At 34.6% G+C, this 20,578-nt stretch overlaps 1 protein-coding gene across 3 annotated transcripts in view; it reads right to left on the minus strand.

Moving 5' to 3' along the window:
• Positions 1-20,578, minus strand: part of LOC120778641 (protein Teyrha-meyrha) — a 56,068-nt gene that overhangs the window by 23,955 nt on the left and 11,535 nt on the right. For all 3 annotated transcript variants that reach the window (XM_040110542.1, XM_040110541.1, XM_040110543.1), the window contains exons 2-3: positions 2,069-2,308; positions 1,429-1,579 (exon numbers count right to left, since the gene is read on the minus strand). In XM_040110542.1, coding sequence (XP_039966476.1) covers positions 1,429-1,579; positions 2,069-2,308 — 391 coding nt within the window. The remainder of the gene's footprint in view (positions 1-1,428; positions 1,580-2,068; positions 2,309-20,578) is intronic.

Here is a 20,578-nt window from a genome sequence, read left to right on the forward strand (position 1 = left end):
CTGACCAATCCACTAAACGGGGGACCGTGGAATAAGACTCCTTAACATCGCATATAAGGTTCTATCGTTCGTATCGTGTGAAAGATTAAAGCCCACCGTTAACAAACTAATTGAACCTTATCAGAAATTAAGAGGATTTAAGCCTGGGAAATCAACAACTGACCAGATATTTACTATGCGCCAAGTCTTGTAAAAGACCCGTGAAAAGAGAATCGACACACACCACCTTTTCGTCGATTTGAAAGCTGCTTTTGGCTGCACGAAGGCCTCAACATCCGCGCCGTTAGTTCTGCTTTCTCCAGACTGGATAAGGAAGCGTAGCAAATGAGTCTGGTAATAAACGAGGGCAAAATATCTCCTATCATAAAATAAACAGTTGTCTATCATGGAACCATTAACTCCAACAACAACGTCTGCCTCGAAATCCAACGCAGAATAACTCTTGCTAACAGGTGCTACTTCGGACTAACTTCGGAGTAAGCAATTGAGAAGTAAATCAAAACAAAAGCCAAACTCTATAAGTCACTCATTATCCCCGTCCGGCTATATGGTGCAGAGGCATGGATTCTGCGGAAGATTTATGATCCTTTGCTATTGGCAACGGCGAATATCGCATACGACGGAACGATGAGCTGTACGAGATATACGACGACATTCACATAGTGCAGCTAATTAAGAGATGTCGTCCGTATGAAGGCAAACATTTCAGCTCTGAAAGTATTCTACGCAGTACTTTCAAGCAAATACCATTTTAATAACTTTGCGGAAACTTAATAAGGAACTGGGAAAAAAACAATAGAAAGAACGTTGTATATCCGGAAAATTATTTTTTCCAATATTCAAAAATACATTCATATATACACCGATTTACAAGTAGTGCCATCAAGTATAAAAAAAAAGTATTTTTATTTTTTTAATTTTAGTAAAATTATGTAAAAATATGCTTGTCGTATTCACTTAGGTGTTCATACCTTAATGTTTATATATATTTACATATGCACGTACTTGTGACATAAGAATAGGTATTTAGGTACATATATTCAATTACAGAGGGATGCGACTCAATTGCATGTTAAGTGACGTATCACTCTAAAAATGCATTCAACCGTTAAAATTGCTCAGTATGCTGGAGATCAAAAAAATAAATTCGAAATTTGCGTTGTACCTATTTGGAAAACGTCAAAAATCAAAGTCGAAATACGGCAAACAAGCTGTTGATTTTTATCAAGCTACAAATATCTCTCCTCACTGCGTCTGTTGGGTCGCAATTTTTTGCACATGCAAATTTCTGTTTTTTTCCTGTTTATAACATTTTCATCTCACAAGTGAGTAAATAAGTAATCAAATGCAAATACGCCCACAAATTCTCATGTGGGCATTAGCAAAGTGAGAGGAAAGGCATTTGAGTAGAAAGTAATACAAACTTACGCCTTAAATCCCTCGGATCGGAGTTGTTGCTGCGCGGACTTTCACCCTTTTCACCGTTGTCGTAATCGTTTGATCCTTCCATCGATTCGTGGGAAGTGCATGTGGGACTCGCCGAGTCTGTGCGAAATGAATCGTTGCCATTGAAGAGATTCTGTCGAAGAGAAGTTGAGAGGGTAGATGTTTGACGAAAATTTATTTTGCAAATATACAAAAGTTAAGGAGTTTCTTGTTGTTGTGTGTAATATAATTAGATGTAGAAGCTAAAAATTGTACTATTGTTTTTTGTCTTAAGCTAGACAAGAAGAACAATTTTATGTACTTGAATACATATTACATTTGGTCGCTTCCGCTTGACCAAGTATCTGAAGCTATAGCCTCCCTCTTTAGTAGTAGAAGGCTTTTGTTAACTTCACTATGCACTGTGCGTACTCTACTATTTATGTATATAGAACTGGGTATCTAAATGGTTTAATCGAAAATGCAATATGCTATTCCTTCAATAAGTGTTTGTCTTCTACTTACTAGTAGAAGACAGATCGATTTTGAGTTTCTGAATGAGTTTAATGGTAAGTTTCTCAATGATTAACATTACGCTCGACCATTGTAAGAATACCGCTTTGATATGTGTAACAAAACGCACCTGATCCAGTGATATGCCTATATATTTGGGTGGTGAAAACGCCGACGGCAGTTGAAAATTCGATAATACCGATGGTTTTCCGAGTCCGCGGTCGCTGGCAAAGTAGCTCGCTGGCCCCCCATTCGCCGCCAACATGCCATGGTTGAGCGTCTGTAGCAGGTGTGGATGGAAGCTGTGCAGCAGGTGTGTGCCGTAACTACCGACAAGTGACATATTGTGTAGATCTTTGGCGTCTGGTAACTGCAAGAAAAGCGAACACACAAAATGAGCAAAATTTCTTCTAAGCAGACAAATGTTATGAAAAAGTAATAAGCTCCATAAAAAGGTGCTCAAGTTCTATATATGTATGTATATGCGCATATGTATTATTGAAGCCACTTTCTAATGTAATATATGTACGTATAATAAGTTGTTGTACTTTTTTCGAGGAAAGAGTTTTATCCTTTTGTTACGGTCACTCGGGCGTGCAAATAAACTATCAGCTTTGATGCACATGTTTTGGGTTTTTTGGCGAAAAAATATGAAAATATTTACAATATCCGAGCGAAATATTTTTGTATGCATGACATAAAGTGTTGTTGTTTATTGGCATTTCTGCTGCGCAGGGTAATGACACGTTAAGCTCGGGTCAGTCGTCTTGTCTACGTCTCACACAGCATTACACTGCTATTATTTCGGCCAAGGATTTGTTGTGGGCCAGTTGTGTCCATTGGTGAATGCTTCAAGTGGAAACTTTATTGCTTGTGAATGAGTTGAATTGAGTTTTTTTTTTGCATTTTATGAGCCGAATCTAATTGTGTAGAAAAGCTGTCAATGTGGCAAGGATAATACATGCGCTTTTTGCGGCTTTACGCAAGCAGTCTTCAAATAAATTTGATTGCGTTTTGAATAAAAGTGTTTAAATAAATAAAAGGGAAAAAATTAAAAAAAAGTAAAAAAGTAATTTCACGATTTACGCCAGTTCAGAGCTCTAAAATCGGGCCTAACTTTGACAATTTATTTAAGTAGTAAAGATAAATAAATCGATTTTTCTTAAGGCTTTATTAAACACTATTTGGATGGACAACAATTTTATATTTACATTTTGATACTTGGATACAAAATGGCGGCAACTGGGCCAGTATTCGTATTAACTATTTCTAGGAAAATGCAGTTTCTGGGCAGGAAAGTTTATATTTTGAAGCTAAACTAATCCAAGCGTTCCGCACTATAGTGGAAATATTTATTTCAGTATTTAACAAATTTATTAAGGTATTTAAGCCCCTAAAGTGCAGTTTTTACCAAAAAAATGTTTCGATATTTTGAAAAACCCAGACTGCCTTAAATCCATAAAGAAAGAAGCAAAAACCAAATACTACATTGAGACTCTCATATTTTCTATTCCTCTAAATATTTGAGCGCTTCAATTACTTCTTAAAGTGCTTTACTTGTTTATATTTCCACTAAATTTCACTTCACATATTCATTTGTCTTGAAGTATAAAACACAGCAATGCATATATTGCAACAAATCTCACACATTTTCACAAAATTTGTATGATAATTTGACAAACAAAATATTTGACTTTTAAAACTAAATCAACAAAGCTGTGGACCCCATAGCTTACACCCCTCGCTATCACCCAGCCTCACGCCGCACGCTTGAGGGTTGTTGCCACACATGTTATCCTGTCGCCACTTCGATTTAGCATAAATGTCGTTATCCAGACGCCGTCATCAGCCTAACGCAGTGTCTCTGTGACACGCACACATGCGTACATATTATGTGTGACGTGTGTTTGCAACATATCATTTACACAAATGACGTGTGTAATACTCTTGTAACTCACTCCACTGCCCCACGACGGAGGTTTCGCAATTTATGCATGTGTGATAAGTATAAAATTTAAATAAACTTGTTCATTGACAACATTTTTGAAAATTGCTAGACTAAATGCCGAATAAATGCGCCGTAAATTATGCAAAGATTATACTTCGTTAAATGGTTAAAGGTTATTGGAAAATCCGCGACACATGACTTGCGTAAAGATATACAAAAATATATGCCAACACACAAACATATATGACGCATATATTTACAGTTAGTATATTTATATATGCGGAATTATAATTAGAAATTAATATGTTTTTTATGGTATTTTCTATAGATTATAAAAGTAGATAAAACTTAAGTCTAAGGCAAAATACTTTGATTAAAAACAAATTCATACTTATCAGCTTCTTTGCTCATATGTATGTATGTAACTGAAAATTTATACCACGAAAGAAGTATGCGCATTATTTTACTTTTTTAAGAGTGATTATTCTTATAATCTCAAAAACAACATTATCGGTTAATTTTAAAAATTAACTTTAAAACAAACAAATTTCAACCATCTCAAAAGAAATCAGCGTTGTAATTGTATCAAATTTCGAAGTTTCACTAGCGGAAAGGGTCTTTTTATTAATGTACTGCAGTAACTCTGACTTATTCTTGACTTAAATTAATCTGAGTAGTGATAATGAATTAGTAATAAAAATTACTAGACTAAGTTAAGTTTAGTAACTGTTTTATTGATACGACGGTCTCTGTAGTAGCAACACCTCACGAAAATAAAGATAGGGATAGATAACAATATAATAATTGTCTGTATAGTAAATAAAATAAATCTCTGTACCCAAAAATGTGAATACTAGTGTCATCAAATTGCAATTAACCGCATTACTCGGAACGAAAATCGTATTGGACTTCTTGCGGCAGAAACTCTAGGCGATGTAAACCGTATTAAAGTAATATGCAGTTGTTGGTATTTTTTGATGATAAATAAAGTATGTTCTAAACTCAATAAAACCTCCCAGAAATACTATTTTTATGTAAATTGCTAGGTGTTATAGGGTTTACTGAAGATGATGGCGCATAGGATAATTTAACATGTTCCTGTGGTTTACTATAAAGAGATATCGATACTTTCCTTTTTGTTTCATAACTGGCTAAAATTTGTGAATAAAAGTACGCTTAATCTAAGACAAAGGCGGAACTAATGTAATCCTCATAAAAATCATATTTTGGAGAGCGGAATCCGATATACAAATCTCTAATTCTGTGTCAAACTCCTATTTGCATACATGTCTAAGTATTTAATTGCAAAGAAAAATTTGTAAGAAATTTTAAAATGCCAGAAGCTGATTACAACCACTCTTCTTCCTCTTCTCTCCTTTTTAAATAAATGTATGCAAGTAAGAGCTGCACATATCGTTCTTGGATGCAGCCAGCCTTTTAAAACTTTTCATACGAGTATATAAATCACGCGACTAATCTTACAGCACAAAAAAGTGTTGCCCACACTAAAAAGGGGAATTTGCCATTATTACGATCTTAACTTTGCAAGATAACGGCGAACAGTGTCGTAAATACACGCTTGTTGAAAACGTTAAGACACATGTTACAACTAAGTGCGCACTCAGACTAGGTGTGTATTTCAATGTCACTTTACCTATACCTATTCTTATTTAAAAGATGTACTTCTTAAGTTCTTGCCGAAGTTTCAAGAAGACAATGGAAATTATTTACTTTTAGCTTACAAAAACTTAATGAAGTGCTGAGGCTCGCCTACTTGGCAAAGGCTTAAACTAAATCGCATGCGTGGTTTTATTTTTAATTAACGAGGAATTATTCAAGAATTTGTCTTCGTGGTGAGTCGGTGATTATTTACGGACTTTTAATTTAGTTAGAAGCAAGATATATTACTGTACATATTTATAAGCTTGATAAATGAATTTTTGGTATAATTATGTAAAATAATATTTCATGGTTTATAATTTTTCTTGTATATGTTTCAATTCAATTCAACTGTAAATCAAGGAAAATACAGTATTCCGTCTATTTGGAGTTAAGAAAAACCTTATTTATTGGGTTAATAGTTTGTTCCAGCAATAAAATAATATCATTCATGAAATTGGAATTGCTTACATTCAAGTGTAAGTCTATACGTAGTTAGCTCCTGATAACATCTGGTAATGCCAATTTGGGATAAGGCTGCGAATTCAGATTTTAAATCAAAGATCATTTATGATTTTAGCTCGAGTTTTTCAAACTTGCTTTTGTTTCAGAGGTAAATTAACAGTAACAGCTTTTGCCATAGCTTCTTCATCTATAATTGGTATGTTAAATCTCTAATAACAAATAATTCGATTAATACAATAAAATGAAGGTTAAGATCTTGAATTTTTACCGCTTACCACTGTTTGAAGTCGCTTGCGAACACAAATGTGAAAAGAAAAAAATAGAAAAATACATTATAAAATATATTTTAATGCAATATATCTATTTTAGTAAAATAACTAATTATAAACTTCAATAAATTCCGAAAGAGTGAGAAAGCATTAAGAATTTGGACATTTTCTTTCAGTATTGCCATTTGGACTGACGTATGGAAGGACTTGGCGCATTTTACGTAAAGATCTTAAATTGGAAGCATACAAAATACAGTTTGTGCAAGAGCTGCCCAAACGACGTCGCAATATATTCGAAGCCTTATATGAAATATGCGCCCCTCAGTACCTCATAAATATCGTTATGAGTTATTTTGAAAATAGAAGACTGATTTACGACACCACTGAAGGCATCAAGAGCTACCCTATTTCAAGTGGAGTGCCACAAGGTTCAGTGTTAGGCCCCCTCTTATAGAATCTCGTGTATGATGGGGTGCTAAGAATTCCACAACCAAAAAACGTTAAGCTAATCGCATACGCGGACGACCTTATATACATATGTACGTAGTGGTAGCAGTAGCTAAACAACTCGATGACCTCCAAAATATATGTAATGAATGCATAAATGGTCTGTGGCAATGGTTCTCTTCCATGAGTTTGGCACTGGCTGAGCACAAAACTGAGGTATTGCTCATAAGCAAAAGGAAAATAGAAGAAAAAATAACTCTCTCTATAGGAGAGTGCGTGATTACTTCACAGCCACAGTTGAAGTATTTAGGGGTAATATTGGACTCCAAACTGAAATTTAAGCAGCACTTGGCGAGCATTGCAAATAAAGAGAATAAGATTCGTAATGCCTTATCAAGAATGATGGCAAACAGAGGCTGCGTGCGCTCCAGCCGTCGACTTCTAATAGCAAAAGCGATGAGCTCAGTTATATTATATGCAGCTCCAGAATGGATACAGGCACTAAACATAAAAGCGTATGCCAAATCAATAAATGCGGTGCATAGACTAACAGCAATAAGAATAACAAGTGCTTTCCGAACTTATTTCCAGCGAAGCAGCTGAAGTACTAGCTGGTATGCCGCCCATAGACATCCAGGGATACGAATTCGCGAGATTACATGAGCTATCCGCGCCAATCACAGAAATCAAAAAAAAGAGAGGAGAGAACCAAGAGCATAATTATATGGCAGCAACGGTGGCAAACTTCAACTAAAGGACGGTGGACCCACAAACTTATACCAGACATCCATATGTGGATAACTAGACAACAAGGGGACCTGTTGGGGAAAAGTTGGAAATTGCACTAGGTGGTAGCCTAACGGTGGAAAATTTTACTGCATTTATGTGTCGGTCCTCTGACAAGTGGATAGCTGTTCGCGAAGCGGCAACTTCCATCATGACTAAATTAAGACAGTTACAGCAGAATAGGCGTCAGTCCCCTTATCTGGTGGTTCCGTGGGAAAGTCTAGATTTGGGAGTAGGTTAGGTTTAGCAGATTAAAGTTCCTCACTCCGGCTTTCGATGCTCCTTCTATAAAAAAAAACTCGATGTGCTCTTGAAAATTTTCAAGGAGATCTGACGTTTTCTAGCCAAATTTTGTTCAGTGATGAGACCCATTTCTGGCTCAATTGGTATGTAAACAAGCAAAATTTCCACATTTGGAAAAAGATCAGCCTGAAGAGTTTAAGAGCTGCCACTTCATCCAGCAAAACCGAACCATCTGAGACGTAGACGCGACCAACATTTGAAAGAAATAATCTTCAAAAAACAAATTTTATTAATTTGAAGCTTTTATTTTTTTATTTCTACCTCGAAATGGATCACCCTTTAAAAAGGTGAATGCGAGAAAATGTAGGGAACGTTACAGATATGAGAAATGAGCGAAATATTAACTTTAATAATCATTTTTAAATTTATATTTTTTCATCACAAAACAATCGTTATATTTTATTTTTCGTTTACAATCTCCCATTTACGCAATGCGCGTATTTATGCACAGCTCGGCTTGAGCGTTTACTCCGTGGGCACCCTGAGAAATAAAACTCACCGCATAACTATTATTCTGTGAGCAATAAAAAAAGACATTAGATATCTTTTGTTGAAAGCAAAAAATAAAAATTAAAGTAAAGTTATAACGATCATTCGAAACATCAAATTTTAAAGGCTTTTGACATATGTATTTGTGTAGTCCTCAAAATAAAAACAAAAATTCTATTACTATGTAATATATATTCGACCCTTCTTTCAAAATGATGTTTTTTATTCAAAACTTATGCAATAACTGTCATTTTCTGTCCCTGGAAAAAGACGAAAACAATTTTTAAATTGTTGACACTTATTCAAAATTATATATGTATGTACATACATATGTATGTATAATATTAGGAATTCTTGAAATCGAAATTCTTTGATTGAAAGGTAAAAAGTATATTCAAACTAGAGGACCCGTCCACGCTTTACTGTGGCTGACACATAAATAATACTACTACTCTACTACTACCATCTACGAGTATATGATTTCTATTTGTTAGATTGTAGCATTTTTGTAAAGCAACTTGTGTTAGTTTACAAAAAAATGGATCATAAAGCATTTCGTGTGTTAATAAAGCATTGCTTTTTGGAGGGAAAATACTGTAGAATTTGGGCTCTGCACCAGCGAAATCAACCGTTGAAAAGAGATTTGCTAAGTTGGAAAGAGGCAAAATGAGCAATTCTTTGTTTTTGTTAGATTATAAACTTGCATGGACCCGCTTTGCACAGAGCTTTCGTCCCTTACTGCCTGTGGACCACACGCGTTAAATTTGGAGTAAAATAATTCCTCTTTCGCTTTACCATGAAGATTTTCTACTGTCTTGGAATAACTAAACTCATACACTTTATTTTTAACAATTTATTTTATTTTTACAACAATTAATATATTACTGAATATCCTTATATACAACGTTCACAGCTTTCTTGTCATTAGACAATACAAACATGTTTTCTCTAGAGGTTACTCTGGAAAGAGCGACATACCGTTGGCCATGTGAAAAACAGTCAACGGTCAAATCTAAGCCAGTAACATTGAAGGTTTGACCTGCGATTTCTTAATGGTCACTGCAAAAGATGTCTTTACCGGAAACTGTATACGCTTGAATTGGAAGGGTAAATCCGATGGTAACAGAGGATTCGGGGAAGCAATACATCTTCTCCGGTACCACATCCTGTGAGTATTGTGCACTCTATTATGAAAGTTTTTAGTGATTTTAGCAGCAAACGCATGCTATGCAAAGTTTAGGTGGATTCAGTTTTCTTGATAAAATAACAGGACTACCTACTTTCAACACCATTTTTGAGGAGGGAGTCCACACGGGTTCAAAGAGTTTAGAAATTCTGTAGGAAAATTAACAGCTTGTTCCAAATCGAGAACAGTATCGACCGAGTAGTATATTTTCGTCGGCGCATTAATATTTGATAAATTTAGTTACCTTATCTACTTGTTCGTTAGTTCATGACAGATTCACTATTTCTTTAAAAGCAAAAGCATAGCTTTTCAAACCCTGCTTAGTAAATTATTTTGATAAATCTCGTAGGGTTCAGTCTGTGTTTGCAATGTAAGCGGAAAAAATGTAATTATTTACGACTTCACATTAGAAATCTCAAAAATGACAGTATTTCTCCATTATTTCATGGATGTATATGTATAATATAAACCTTCCTCTCCTCTTCAATCACTATATCTATTAAAAAAAACCGCATCAAAATCCGTTGCGTTGTTTTAAAGATTTAAGCATACAAGGGGACATGGGACAGAAAAATCGACTTTATGTTATACTATGTAGTGATGATTTGAATCAAAAAGCCTACAGGCAAGCGTGCGAATACGATACATTTTGTCGCTAATCTATATAACATTTCATATTTTAAACTGAACTGCCTATAGATTTGTTTGATTAAATTACTTCGAATGGTGAAAAAAATGGTAAAAATGGTGAAAAATGAAAATGGTAAAAACAAATATTAAATTTTTGATATGCACCTATAGGAGCCATAATGCTAACTAATTTTACCGTTTCTACAATTCCTTTTCCTTTTGCCACATTTCACTCTCCCACTGTGATTTATTAATTCGTTGATTAATTGTACAATTCTACAATAAATCGACAATTAATTACTGCGCGGCTTGTCATGAGTGTCATTTTTGCCGCTCACATTTGCAAATACATACATGTAGGTATGTATGCAAAAGAGTCATTTATCTATTTGCTAACAATAAACAAGTGGTAATGCCACATTTACCGTTATGTATTCCACTCATAATTCATCACGCAAAGCACGGACGCAGGTGTTCGACCACCTCACCACCTTACAACAACCGCTCAATACATTGTTGTTTAAGATAAATTTTTATTTTATTACACGAACATTGCTTTGATTTGTAACAATAAACACCGATTTTGTATGGATAACCACCCCGCGTGCTGTGTTAGCTTGCTCTTGTAAAAAATACCGGCCACTTTTCCTGGTGTGTATAATCAGCTACTTTTCTTTGTGTATTTTAATATTAGGCATTCAAGTGATTTGTGCACATCCATTGAAACGAAAACCAACCCCTGATCAGCGAATATTATCTCTTACAGCTACCCACTTAGTTCTTGCCGTTGTGATGACTGCAACCGATACTTGTGTGGGTCAGCTGTGTGAGCGCTGGTAGGGGTGTTGGTGTTGCTGGAGATGCACTGACTTCGTCTGGTGGAGTTGGCATTTGCATAACACTTTGTTTGCTTTTTACACTCAACTTGTCGCTTTATCATAATCTGCTGTAAGACTTTTCTTAAACAAACCATAAAAAATCCTTTATTTGCATTGCATTAGAGGAATTAAAGGGCTTCCTCGAAATACCAACTATAGATTTGAATTTTTAATATAAAATACAATGAATGTACAACATAATTCAATTCCCAGTTTTATTTTTTGCATTATTTCAATAAAGTTTTGTAGTACAATTTAAGGTAAACAGTAAGCGTTTGAAAATTCTATATTTCTTTCCAACGGACGGTACTTATAAGCAACATTTCATAACGCCAAAACCAGCAGAGATAGAAGTTTGAAACTGATATCAGTATCAAGTACGGTTTTAAAATCACTGTCTTGTAATTACTTGTATGTTTGTTTGTTGGAATATCCCTATTCCTTCATGCAAAAATAGCATTATGCAACACTGCATGTTCGAATATCCTTTCAAGATTTCAACATTGTTTTTACCACACTTGGCACCATTACTGAAATGAACATACATAGTAGTAACTGGGAAATCCCCTTATTCGATAACTTTTACCTACACATTTTGTTCGCATGATATTTACATAAAATATTGCTTAATTAAAGTTTTTAAAGTTTATTAGCTCGCAATATTTTATCAATTATTCGTGCTATCGATTAGATTTGAACATTTCTGACCTCAATAAGTGAAAAAATAAAATGTTTGACCCTACTACAGTTAACAAAATGTCCAAATTTTCAAAGATTCGTAAAAGGCAACCCATTTCTTTGGAAGTAAAATTAAAAATTTTAGACTGTCTGGCAAGTGGTGAAGGTTCAACATCTGTGGGCAAGGCTTGTGGCTTAAACGAAGCTACTATCAGGACCATTAAGAAAAATGAGAATGAAATATGGAAATCTGTCATCAGTTCATCAGAACATACTTCTAAAACATCGTCATACATTAGAGATGAAGTGTTAGTAAAAATGGAAAAATGTGTAGTGTTTTGGATTGAGGATTTATTGCAAAAGAGAATACCTGTAGATGGAAATATTTTAAAGCAGAAATCACTACGAATTTATAAGCAACTGCAGATATCAGAGCCATCAACAAGTCGTCAAGATAAGAGAAAGGAATATTCTGCTAGTGATGGATAGCTAACAGGATTTCTTAAAAGAAACGCATTTCATAATTTAAAAATTAAAGGAGAAATCGTATCAGCAGATGAAAAGGCAGCTAAAACCTTTCCAGCTGAACTAGCCAAAATTATTGAAGATGGTGGTTACGCCCCCGACCAAATTTTTAATGCCGATGAAATGCGTTTGTTCTGGAAAAAAATGCCTTCCAGAACTTTTATAGCAAAATCCGAAAAAATTGCTAGTGGTTTTTAGAGTGTAGCAACTCTTCTGGTGACAAAATTTTAAAGCCTCTTTTAATTAACCGATCATTAAGGCCACGTGCTTCGAGAGGACAAAACATTCTAGAGCTGCCGGTCCATTGGAGGGCGAATAAAAAGGCCTGGATGACAGCAGGTCTAGTTTCGGAATGGTTTGAAGAATGCTTTGTTCCTGAACTTAAAATATATATCTAACAGCAATGTCTTGATTTTAAAGTGCCAAGTCATCCCGTTTTATAGCATCCAAATGTTCATATAATATTTTGCCCCAATACCACTTCCTTGATTCAACCATTAGATCAGTGTATAATTGCTACGTTTAAGCTTTATTATATTCAACAAGCATTCCAACATATTTAAGATGCAGTAGAGAAGGACTATGGGAAAAATATTCTATTTGGGAAAAATATTCTATTTTGGATTGCATTACATATGCTTTAATGACCAAAGAAAAGTTAAGTTTCTGGTGGAAAGCACTTTGGCCAGAATGTGTGAAGAGTGGTACCTCAGTGCCCCAAGCATCGATGGAGACTTCTAAAATTATAGCTTTGGCACACGACATCGGAGGAGAAGGATTTGAGGACCTACAAATTGAAGAAGTCGACGAACTAATGATAGATAAACCTCTAGATGATGATTGTCTGTTTGAATTAATAACAGACGACGGCAAAACAGAGAACAATAATAGCGAAAACGATGAGGAGACCGAAATATGTCAACTAACTGCTAGTTTAATTGATGACGGTCTAACATTTGGTAAAATTATGGTGAATCATTTCTGAAATAATGATCTTAATATGGAACGTGCCTTGAAATTCGAATGAGATATTAATAATTGTACTGCTAGGTATAAAGAACTTAAAATAGCAACAGTTCAACTTCCTATAAAAGATTTTTTAATAAAAAAGTCGACGGCGTTAGACCTATCGATGAATATCTCCAGTGTTGATACCGACTTTAGTCAAGTTCGTCGCAAACAATGCGCTTGTTATCAAGTAGCGACGTATAATTGTAGCTATGTAAATATTTTTTCTTTATTCCTATTCTAATTTTTCGGTTCTGAATTCTGGGCTAACAGATTTCTTTTGTTTGTTGCTTGCTCTACCAGTTTTTCACCTGTATGAATTATGTATTTTAAGTTTTAATGCTCAAAAAAATACCATATGAGCTACTATACAATTTTTATGCATATCTGAAATTTTATAGTTTTCAACATTTTTTAACACGGTTTTTCGAAATAAATATAGTTCTTTATTTAATCTTACATGGAACGTATCCCCCTTCTACTATAGGAAACGCCTCTTTTTTTACACGGATTTCTGAGGGATGTATCTACCGTGTAAAAAAAGAGTTGGGTGTACATGTAATATTCCTTGCAGAGAATCATTATAATAGTCAACGATTTTTGACTAAAATCAAAAACATCTAAGAAGCTGAAATACGTAAAAATGTGGACTTTAAGGTGTTAAGCCAATCATATAAACTAAAGTCAGCCGGATGTTCGAAATTCCAGATAACTCACATATTGGCCGATATGTCTGATACAAAGTCAACCCGAAGATCAAAAATCTTTATGTTAAGTATATGAGCCCTAAGGAAAGTATTAGTCCGATTCAACCCATTTTTGACATACACACTAAGGTGGAGCGTTAATGTATGGAGAAACATTTTTTTCTGTTTTTTAATGGCATAGCTATGAAAAGTCGCCTTTTAATATATAAAACAAACATGCAAAATATCAAACAGCTGGCTTAATGTTTTGAGGTGCCCCAGCACAGTCAAACATTTAAATAAAACCAAAAAATGGCATTGTAAGCATTTATTACGAAAAATATTCTATTACATTACTTAAAATACCATTTAAACATCAAACTGTTTCTTTTTTTTTGTAAAATGAGGCATTCGTTGACGTGATAGCAGTCTTGCTCTAATGAAGCTATCTCGTTTATTTTCCCCACAAACTGGATTCGATGCTTCTGTTACCAACTTGATGCAGCGCTCCACAGCTTGGGTGTGGCATAGAAAATCTGTAATATCCTTACATGTACCAAGAACGGTTGACAATGCTTTCAAAGTTTCATCAAACATATTTAAAGTTAGAGGTGGATCAGTTGTATCAGAGTCTTGCCACATAATAATCTCAGAGTAATCATAGGCATCGAATTTGAATGTAGGTACTTTAAACGTTCGAAATCTTCGAGCTTTCTCTAATCTTGCTTTTACAATTCTTCGATATGCAACACCTCTTAAAATCTCTCTGTCATCACCAAGCATGGCAATGAGATGATTTTCTGGGTGACCAAAGTATCCATTTCGTTGGATTACCTTGTCAACGATTGCTTTCATATCGGAATTCAAATAACGACTTAGATTAATGGTTTGCCATATGTTTTTGGCTCCGTTAATGTATGAAGAATTGCATTTTATTGTAAACCACATTGGTCCATAAACTTTCATAACGTACTTGGCTAATACAACTAGCTTTTCTTCTGGGTCAGTTTTAGTGGAATACAATTTTAGAATTCGATTAGCTGTTGTTAGCCATCTAGAATGGTTAGGGGCTCCAGCTTCCATATAAGCTAAACAGGAGAAAATATACCAGTGCTGATAGCGGTCATTATGTCGTATAAATACTTTTGGTGGGTATTAAACTCTTCCCTAGTTATTTGAGGTAATAATGTAGTTATAACGGTAAATTCGACTATTGGCATTGTTTGACAAGTTTATAATTGAGATCCGATGGCGCCTTAAAAGCATTTATGTCCGATAGTTTTTCCGTCTAAATGTAATAAAAGATGACGTAGTGGTAACTCATTTGAATACAATTGACAGATAAACCACTGTTAATGACCTGTTGAATTCCTCCTCCATCAGAGGAATAACACCACCTTTAAAAACCTGTATCCACTACAGTTCCAACGCACCCAACAAAGGATTTACCGACTTAGATTTCAAATATAATAATATAGTGTCTTTTAGATTTTTAGCAGTCCCCGTCTTACAGGTGACATGACCAAAATAGTTGTTTCCTGGTTCCGATGTTTTTCTTTTCCTTCACAGTTGAAACTATATCGACACCGCCTATCATCATTTTTCTGGTTGATCTTTGGTCGAGTAAGAAGCTTACTTCCTCCTTGGCAACACGACACCCTTTTAAACATCAATAATTCCTGATATCTTTGCACTTGCAGCTGCAGATATTAAATAATGTATGGGACTCTGTCATAAATGTTCTAACATTTTCTTGGTATTTAATGTTGGTTTGACGGCCTTGATATGGTTTCATTAAGCTCCTGTATATGTCGTGGTAGGAACGAATCAATTGTAAAATTTTTTTTACACTTTCAGTTGGCAGTGAAGATTTTCGCCATATTTTTATAACTTCATCCGCTAATCTTTCAGATATTTCAAGAACTGTTGGCTCCATTGTTGTTTTATCGGGCTTCAATTCATGTTTTAGGAACAGATAACATTTCATCAGATTATTATACGTAGGTAAGTGAGAAACAGGTAATTTCTCCGGCAAACCAGAGACAGGACATCTAGTCGTTTGTCGTGCTTTAACTTGAGATATATTTCTACAATCAAGACAAGTAATAAGTACTAATTACAGTTATAAGCCAAGCTAAAAGCATCAAATATACATGAAAATACGATTTACAGTAAATATTCCGATCCCAAAATTTGATGTAACAAATAAATGAAAGGCGAACAAGTGAACTGCTGTAAGCGCGCGACTAAAGAGTATAGGTATTAGGTTTTTTACTTTTTTTAAATCAAGCCATTTTATTCGACTTCAAACTTAAGACTGTACAGAATTGACAGAGCGCAGTCAGTTGCTTACTTAAATCTACCGTTATTTGGATATTGTCGGCCTGGTATTGTGGAAAGTGAGTGCCTGGGAAAATTAGCATAACATATAGAATGGGAGAAGTTTTGGAGTGTGAAATTAAAGTGCGGAACGTAGCTATGTTATTATTATATGGTTAGATAGTTATATCTATGTTTTAAGAGCATTAATTTCTATCTTACTCTAACATAGTATCGCTTAGAAATCAAATAACGTTTATAAAATGTTTGCGAATTTAAGAGTATTTGGCATAAATTTTCAAAATTTCAAGTCGGTGGGGGCACCTCTAAACATAGTATGAGATTACTGGATTTTCTTGTGTTTAATATTTACCTAAAACAGCAACTTTCTACAGGTATACAGAAACAGAAATCAAAAATTAATAAAAATCGCTCCATCCTAATACACACCTAACATTGTTAGAGAAGGATTATCCCTTAATTTCAGTTATACATACATACATATATAGCACATTTTCGATCAAAAGTCAACTATAGGTAACGGGGTCTAAATATTCGGTACCTAGGGTCAGTTTTTATTGGATTTAAACAATTTTTGGTCATAAGGTAGCACATATTAAAGGTATTATTCGTGCAAAGATTTATCCCGTTATATTATATGATTCTTGATTTGTGTACTGAAAACTGAAAGAATTATGTAAGTGGAATTCAAAATTGTGCTATATGGGAAGTAGACGTACTTGTTGGCCGATTTCGTCCATTTTACAACGTGACACAGAAATATGAAAAAAATGCCAAGCACCAAATTTTGTAATTTTGTCGAAATCGGTTGCTCGGGTCTCAAGATATGGGATTTCAACAAAAATAATGCTCTCTCATACCATCTCGGTGTTAAAATTAATCGTCTCTCGCGTATTTAATTATTGATTTATCGCGCTTTTAGTAGTTTTTAGCAGTACCATTATATGGGGGAGTGGGCGGGGTTATCCTCCGATTTCATCCATTTTCACACTGTTCTATAAGATTTGCACTCAGTAAATGTGATATGTACATTTAACTTGTTAGAGGACGGGCCATGCCCACTTTTTGAAAAATTTTTTTCCACAGGTGCCTCTTGCTACCGCGATAACAAACTGCAGCTTTATATCTTAATTTAGTGGTTAGTTATGGCACTTTATTAGTTTTCGGTTAATGGCGATGTGGGTGCGACAGTGGCCCGCTTATGCTCATCTACGAACTGCTTTTTTTGTACTAAGCAACCCATATACCAAGTTTCATCGAAATATCTCAATTTTTACTCAAGTTACAGCGTGCACGGACGGACGGACAGACAGACCTCGTGGTTGCAAGAGTATAAAAAACGTTGACCTCCTTTGCACCGAAGCTATAATACCTTTCACAAATATAAAAGATTCCTTTCAAGGCCTTGATTTCGATAGGTCAGTTTGTATGGCTATAGCTACTTTGGTGATCCATACTAAAAAATTTTTTTGACGGATTTCACTATTGTTTTAGAAAATAAGCCAAGTCACTATGGTGGTCCGATAACGTCAGCTTCTTGGAGAAAAAAGGACGTGTTCAAATTATAAGATATATTGCAATCTTAATATACCCTGTTCAGGGTATAAAAGTATATCAGCAAAGCACAACTCACGAAGATTTAGAAAAAGTCTGATGATTGGCATAAGTTTTCAGTTTGAGTCATTTATAGTAGGTATATCTGTTGACAGCCTAAATTTTATTCCTGCTTTTAATGATTTGAAGAGATCGAAATTTTTTTATACTAATGGACATACTTATGCACATATGATTTTTTAATGCGGAATCAATGGTCTTATATATTAGACATATGTATGTACATATTCTAGCAATTTTTATTAAACAAAGCACATATATACGTTCTCAGTTTTCGAAATTTATGTGTTCAGAAATAAATGCGTGCATCCATATAATTACATAGTTTGCGATTACATGGGGCAACTTTAGTTGCTAATTCTCGGGCGATTCTCTTTTACTGTCGCCCATTACCTTCACACGAGCAACTTGTGTTGCGCAACTCTGCTCGAGTTTTTTCTCATTCTCTTTCACTTTACTTTAACCCATTGTCTACTCTTTACTTTAACCCATTGTCGCTTCTTTTTCCTTATAGGTATTTGGGCCACTCTATCACATATATTAATCAGCTCTGTCATTTAAGAAATACATTTTATTTATTAAAACAAAGATTTTTACTATCGTCTGAATCAATTTGTTCCTCCATACATTTCACAATATCTTTAATTAATTCGATTTTTTCGTCATACTCCATTTTCTAAAATATTTATATTATATTATGTATATTTGTATACATATTTGCAAATTACTTACCAAAAGATGAAATTAAATTTTTTAAATATATTCAAAATATTAATTTCAAAAAAATATACGCAAATGCAACTATGTACTACGAAAGAAAGAACACGAATGCCGAAAAACGTCGCAGCGAACTGCTACGAATAAGAACACAAAGCGAGTTGCTGAACACTGGAAACTCGGCGCGATTCTCCTCTCCTCGTCGCCCCCTCGCCTATAAACTAAGAGTTGCCGCAACAAAAGTTGCCGTGTGTAATAAGGCTCATATAAACCTAGTGTTTACAATTAGCCGATACAAATGTACATAGTAAATATCTTTCCGCAACAGCTTCTCAATACAGCTGGCGGCATTGGCTCCAATAACAATAACCACTTGTAACCTTAGCAATAAAACTTCTGTTGGAAGTATAGTATAATTGCGCCCATAATTCACAGCGAAACAATGCACTGATAGTGAGACGAGTACCAATTACCTTCTAATAAAATCATTTGTTAAATACGCGCGTGACTCAATGCAGTGGAAAGCAATTGTACTAAACATTTACTTGCTTATATACATATATTCGAGTTACTTTTGAATCCTGTTATACGTGCCAATGTTTGCTTCCATGTAGAGATGTACCCCGTAGGAAAAATCTCGATCTAGCCACAAACATTTCTTCTTCTGCGTAGTATTTTTTTTTTTGAATTCGGCATAAATACTATACATAGAGAAATTGCTCATAACCAGACACCCACCGTAGCATTGTTTTTCCCGGAGCTGTCCATGTATGGGGCGTGTCAAAAACCAGTGTTTAAAATGCTGTTTTTTTTTTGAGTCAGAAGCTGCAACTCAGAGCTATATTGAACTAATAAATGCGAGCCAATGCAAGCTATGAGTGAATTAATGACAATTAACCCATTAGGTTCGGTTGAACCACCGCGAACCAGGCAGCGTCAGTCAATTTGTGACCATTTAAAGTATTGTTCTTAAAAAACTATTTCAAAACAATACAAAAATTAATAATATTAGAGATGATAATAACGAAATAAGTAGTGCCTTATTATTTAACTTAAAGTTAAAGGGGTAGCCGTAGACCGCATTCATTCTTCATATTTTCGGTGTATACTGGAAAAACTCAAATGAGAGAATATAAATAATAGGTTACAATTATGTAGATATATGCAAAAGTGCGGCATATTTTGATATATTTTCATCCAAATAAAACATTACCAAAATTTTGAGATTATACTCTGTGTCTGTCATTGCGAGAAAAATACATACGAGTATAAGGGACAGCATCTTTTATGTCGGTATACAAATATTTAACAACTTTAAAAGAGAATAAAACGTTTTCTGAACATTAATTATTTCATTATAATTACTTCACTACACAAAATATTTATTTGTTTTTATTGGCCACAGCCAATTGACACCACTCTTTGTGTTTTTAACTTCATAATTTGAGGAGCTTGATGACTAGTACATATCACCGCAGATATTCAGAGAGGCCATATTCAAGTATTCCTGGGGTTGATTGCATTTCAAAGTGCACTGCAAGTGATTCATTGAGGCAAAATATTTAGATGAGATCGAAATGACTCTTACGCATTGAGGGCAACAATCCTTCAGCTTTAATGAATTCCTCCGAGCATATTGTTGATTGGTGAGCTATCCTGCGCCCAAAAAATATTCTATATCAAACATCTAACAATTTGGTTTCCTAGAGACTATTATTTTTTTCGAAATCATGGTGATTTCCCGCTCTCGATTTGGTGCCTAGGTGTTGACACTGAGCTGCACCATTAGCTTCTTTTAGCTTCCCTGGCATTGTATTATAACAAATGACAGTTTTATATGGTCGTTTATGTATTGTTTCGTTAAAGGCAATTATTCCTATTCAGCTAACCAAAGCAGAACAGTTTTGCCATTGAACATATTTCTTTGATAAAATTTTGTTATCCTTGACAGTTGAATGAAAAAATACATACAATTTAATTTCAGTTTTGGACCTCAAAGCCGGGGAAATGGG

Source organism: Bactrocera tryoni, chromosome 5 (assembly GCF_016617805.1).
Source record: "Bactrocera tryoni isolate S06 chromosome 5, CSIRO_BtryS06_freeze2, whole genome shotgun sequence".
Classification (NCBI taxonomy): Eukaryota; Metazoa; Arthropoda; class Insecta; order Diptera; family Tephritidae; genus Bactrocera; species Bactrocera tryoni.